This window comes from Antedon bifida, chromosome 6, assembly GCF_963402885.1.
Source record: "Antedon bifida chromosome 6, ecAntBifi1.1, whole genome shotgun sequence".
NCBI classification, from domain to species: domain Eukaryota; kingdom Metazoa; phylum Echinodermata; class Crinoidea; order Comatulida; family Antedonidae; genus Antedon; species Antedon bifida.
The window spans coordinates 10,282,607-10,288,963 of NC_136231.1; the positions used below are offsets into that span (position 1 = coordinate 10,282,607).

Sequence of the window (6,357 nt, forward strand, 5' to 3'; positions counted from 1 at the left end):
GTATGAATGACTTAATAAATCGAATCTGAATCTGAATAGCCAATGGAATTTTTGTTGAATTTAATAATTTATTTTGTCATTTTACAAGTGAAAAAATTATTTTTTTTCTATGGAAGTGATTAACTTTATTAAAACTACAAAATAACATATTCAAAGTCTGATTTAATTAATCTTCATTTTTCATGTTTTTGGGGGAACAATACATCTTTAAGGGACCGCTTCTCATTTATTATAATCGACCACCTCTCTCGATGCGATAGCTGTTGTAACACAGTACGCCCGCTGTAGTTTCTTCTTTCCTCACTATCGATAGGAAAACAAATAATGTGGCCGGTTGATATTGTTGTTGTTGTGAGAATAAAGAAAGAAGAAATAAAAGGTTTACGTACATACATTCCCCCCGCGATGCGTAGATATGTTCTCTTAGGCTGGGCCTAGGCGCGACCTACGGTAAAGTATAAATTTTAGCTTAAAATAATCATAATGTTTTAAAATAACACTTCAGTACGGCCTAGCCTTTTATTTGAGTTTCCTAGCCGCGCCTAGACTCGTCTAGCCTAGAGATAGATGATAGGCTAGGTCACCGACAGTGCATTTCGGCCGCCAGAGTTATGGAACGACCAAATTCATGAAACGCCAAACGGACAAAATATGGAAAGTTCATTTCGGCCGCGGCGTTATGTACTAGGAGGTCTAGCCTAGGTCTATATAGTTATTATTAGGCCTAGGCCTATATCTCCTTTTTTTAAAGTTTGTCCTAACTAAGACGGGGAACAGACGATCGGGACCACAGATGATCGGGCTCAAAGCGCGAGACGATCGGGCCCAACAAGGTTTTAAGACGATCAGGACCAACAAATAAGACGATTGGGCCCAAATCGGTCACGTTTTATTTTGGTCGCAATAAAACCAACTTTTTTCTTTTTTTATCATATCGGTCATGTTTTTTAAATCGATTGGGTTTTATTGCTTGTATTTGACGCACTAAATACATTTTTGTGATCATTATACATTTCGTTTATATTAAGTAGGCCTACTGTAGATTATTTATTTTACAGTCTGTTTAGTTTATTATGCTATTCATATATTTTATTTACTTTATATACAGGTGAGGAAGAGAGGATATGCTTTTCAAAATTACTGTTATTGTAAAAATATGATTGTTTATAATTATAATTAAATACTAATTAAATGTTATTGTTAACATTGTTTAAATGTAATCATTTTAATATAATGTTATGTGGTGGTAGGAGATGAGACGAGTAAACCTTCCTGCGCGCCTGTTGTTCTTCAGCACATGATTTTGTTGACCATTTGTAATTAACATCTAGTTAATTTCTGCGTGTACACTTTTGTGGGTAAATCGCCCACCTTTTTATTATGCTTTTATCCATGTGTCTTGTCAATACGCTACGGTAGATCTTTCCTCAATCTACATTTTATTTTATAATATAATAGGCCTATCCTAAAATAAATGTACTCTGGTATCCCCTTGTATTGTAGGCATAGAAAGAACGTCTCATTGGTAATAAATACTCTGGTACTATATTATAAACTATTTTTACAATAATTTTCAAAGAGAACACATTCACAAACAAACTTGTTGCAACCTGTAAATAAATTGAAAACAAAAATTATATACATTAGGCCTAAATAAACATTACTTACAGAGTTTAAAAAACTGTTCAATAAATAATTGTTAAATTTGGAAACATTGAAATGTATCTAGTCAGAACATAGGCATAATGCCCAACAGAAATAAAACGCGAACACAACCGTAAAAGAGTATCAGCGATGCTCCGTACCGAATATTTATCGGAACCAAAATAAAACGTGATCGATTTTACCATATTGAACACAAGACTATCAGCCCCTGCGCTAAGATGATCGGACCCAACGAATGAGATGATCGGGACCAAAATGATTCCTAACACATTAGACGATCGTCTGACAACCACTAAGACTATTGGTTAGGGCTAGGCCTAGGTAGGCCTATATAGGCTAGGCCTATACCCTTTTCACATCTGCAAAATGTAACAAGTTGTAACAAGTTGTAAACCAGGTTTGCATACTATAGAGTGAAGACAATTTTGTTTGACAATTTTTTGTTTGAGATTTTCCGAGTTCTTACTGCGCGCGCACGTGTATTGCCCTGGTATTGACTGACCATTCATAGTAATCAAATAGCGCGCAACTATTTTTTCCTCCCGAGATTTCACAAGGTTCAAGTATGCGTGTGTGAAAACATGCAATAAGTCTGGAGATCAAACCTGGTTTACGACTTGTTACAAGTTGTCACAATTTATGCAGATGAAGACTCTTTGACTAAGACAAGATTAAGACATTTACTAACCAAAGTTAGTTAGACTACTACTAGCTAGAGGCCTGAGATAGATGTACCAGACATCGGAGGTCCCAGAGGAATTCGTTATTTACATGTATTTTTTAAAAGTAAATATGAAAGGTCATATTCTCACTTAGCTGTCACCTTATCATGAAAATATAACCTTTCATCTTTCACCTCGAAATTATTTGTACTATTGCACTCATTAACATTCATTATTTGTATATTATTGAGTATTCTAGGAATAAAATAAACTCTCTCATTAGCGGTTTATATATTGGGATGCTGTAATTTCATTGGATAAAGTACACCGGAAAACATTCAGCTTCATTTAACCCCGGTGAGAACACAATGGAGTGTGGGATTAGCACTAGTCAATGAAAAACGGCCTGATATATTTTAACTGTGGTGTTACACCGCTGTTGTGTATTAAGTAAGTAGAATTAAGTAAAAAAATAGAATTTTTGCACATTCTAATTATTTTCTTATTTCCATAAACAGAAGGAAAACTACATCACCTTGATTTGTACTCCAATTGCTGTAGTAGTAGTAGACAAATACAACTTGTTGCAGTTCAATTGAACACCAGAAGAAGAATAATTGTAGCTTTTTAAAATGTGACTTTATATAAGCCAAGCTACTGACTGATTAAAGAATATGAATTCAATGGATAGTTGGGTTGATTACGAAGATGGTCTATTAAATGGCATGAAAGACCACTGTTTGCTGGCAGTGCCATCAGACTTTGGTGATAATTTGGAGACAAAACCACTTTTGGACGATATAGATTCTTATTTGAACAAAAATTCTGCTCTTATAACCAGCAAAGAACAAGCAGAGGAAAGTGTTGGAAGCTGCTATCAACCTAATGTTGGGCAAGAGAAGCAATATAGTCATGACAAATGCTTGGTCAAGAATTATGTTAACACTAAGGTATTTATAGATAATGGTGTTATAAACTCATCCAATGTAAAACAAGAACCTAATCATAATAAAGCAATGCTGTTTACGCCGTTTATGGTAGCGCCTGGCATAATGGGGTTCAATGCTTCTGTTCAACCAATTTTAAAGCCTGTCAAAAGAGGTAGGCCTAGAATTCATCCAATTAAGCCAGATATTGGAATCAAACGTAAACCAGGAAGGCCAAGAATACACCCTGTCAAGCCAAGTGATGGAATAAAGAGAAAACCAGGGAGGCCACGTATTCATCCACAACCTTGTGAAAAGCTACCTGTTAGTCACGTTATTAGGCATATACGACCAAAACCTGACCCCTCATTAATGGCATTTACTGGCCCTATACCACATACTTTTATACCATCTATGAATACCATACAAATACCAAAACCCCCACCACGCCCGCCGACACTCAGATACCTTCCTGCTGTTGACCCGATTACAGGCAAGAGGAAGCGGGGCAGACCGCGAATACATCCAGTCAAAATAAATGATGGTATAAAACGAAAACCAGGGCGGCCGAAAAAAGTGCTCTTGTTGCCAAACAATGAAACAATTAAAGCTCTGCCGTCACCTGTTGTTAAACATGAAGCAAATATTGATAATAAACAGTTTTGCCCATTGGCAAAAGGTTCAGAGTCGATTGAAAAAAGAGATGTTGTTTGTCGATTTAGCATTGAAGCAGAGGTACAAAATAATGAATGCAAACCATTCATGTGCGTTGCGTGTGGTGATTGTTTCTGCACTTCTGATGAACTTATGTTGCATGTTGTGAAACATGAAGAGGAAACAGAATGCATGTAACATAGTGGGAATGTTGGTGATATGGAAATTGATAAATATTTGGCAAACACTGCAAATAAAACCTTACATAATGGAAAGGATTCTCGGGAACATACAGGGGATTACACACACCTTATGACAGATGCTTCACTGGATACTCAGCAACATGAACATCCACTTCATCAAACTAATACTTGAATGATTCACTGGATACACAGTAAAATGAACATCCACTTCATCAACCTAGTACTTGAATGATTCATTGGATACACAGCAACATGAACATCCACTTCATCAACCTAATACTTGAATGATTCACTGGATACACAGCAACATGAACATCCACTTCATCAAAACTAATACTTGAATGATTCACTGGATACACAGTAAAATGAACATCCACTTCATCAACCTAGTACTTGAATGATTCATTGGATACACAGCAACATGAACATCCACTTCATCAACCTAATACTTTAATGATTCACTGGATACACAGCAACATGAACATCCACTTCATCAACTTAATACTTGAATGATTCACTGGATACACAGCAACATGAACATCCACTTCATCAACCTAATACTTGAATGATTTATTGGATACACAGCAACATGAACATCCACTTCATCAACCTAATACTTGAATGATTCACTGGATACACAGCAACATGAACATCCACTTCATCAATCTAATACTTGAATGATTCACTGGATACACAGCAACATGAACATCCACTTCATCAACCTAATACTTGAATGATTCACTGGATACACAGCAACATGAACATCCACTTCATCAACCTAATACTTGAATGATTCACTGGATACACAGCAACATGAACATCCACTTCATCAACCTAATTCTTGAATGATTCACTGGATACACAGCAACATGAACATCCACTTCATCAACCTAATACTTGAATGATTCACTGGATACACAGCAACATGAACATCCACTTCATCAACCTAATGCTTGAATGATTCACTGGATACACAGCAACATGAACATCCACTTCATCAACCTAATACTTGAATGATTCACTGGATACACAGCAACATGAACATCCACTTCATCAACCTAATACTTGAATGATTCACTGGATACACAGCAACATGAACATCCACTTCATCAAAACTAATACTTGAATGATTCACTGGATACACAGTAAAATGAACATCCACTTTATCAACCTAATACTTGAATGATTCATTGGATACACAGCAACATGAACATCCACTTCATCAACCTAATACTAGAATGATTAACTGGATACACAGCAACATGAACATCCACTTCATCAACCTAATACTTGAATGATTCACTGGATACACAGCAACATGAACATCCACTTCATCAACCTAATACTTGAATGATTCACTGGATACACAGCAACATGAACATCCACTTCATCAACCTAATACTTGAATGATTCACTGGATACACAGCAACATGAACATCCACTTCATCAACCTAATACTTGAATGATTCACTGGATACACAGCAACATGAACATCCACTTCATCAAAACTAATACTTGAATGATTCACTGGATACACAGTAAAATGAACATCCACTTTATCAACCTAATACTTGAATGATTCATTGGATACACAGCAACATGAACATCCACTTCATCAACCTAATACTAGAATGATTAACTGGATACACAGCAACATGAACATCCACTTCATCAACCTAATACTTGAATGATTCACTGGATACACAGCAACATGAACATCCACTTCATCAACCTAATACTTGAATGATTCACTGGATACACAGCAACATGAACATCCACTTCATCAACTTAATACTTGAATGATTCACTGGATACACAGCAACATGAACATCCACTTCATCAACCTAATACTTGAATGATTCATTGGATACCCAGCAACATGAAAATCCACTTCATCAACCTAATACTTGAATGATCCACTGGATACACAGCAACATGAACATCCACTTCATCAACCTAATACTTGAATGATCCACTGGATAAACAGCAACATGAACATCCACTTCATCAACCTAATACTTGAATGATTCATTGGATACCCAGCAACATGAAAATCCACTTCATCAACCTAATACTTGAATGATCCACTGGATACACAGCAACATGAACATCCACTTCATCAACCTAATACTTGAATGATCCACTGGATAAACAGCAACATGAACATCCACTCCATCAAACTAATACTTGAATGATTCACTGAATAATGAGCAACATGAACATCCACTTCATCAACCTAGTACTTGA

At 36.1% G+C, this 6,357-nt stretch overlaps 1 protein-coding gene across 1 annotated transcript; it reads left to right on the top strand.

Annotated features, from left to right (window-relative positions):
• Positions 1-319: 319 nt before the first annotated feature.
• On the top strand, positions 320-4,277 carry LOC144845178 (uncharacterized). The gene is made up of 2 exons (XM_078702341.1): positions 320-450; positions 2,846-4,277. The coding sequence occupies exon 2, from the start codon at positions 3,002-3,004 to the stop codon at positions 4,103-4,105; it is 1,104 nt and encodes a 367-aa protein (XP_078558467.1). The 5' UTR covers positions 320-450; positions 2,846-3,001; the 3' UTR covers positions 4,106-4,277.
• Positions 4,278-6,357: the final 2,080 nt, after the last annotated feature.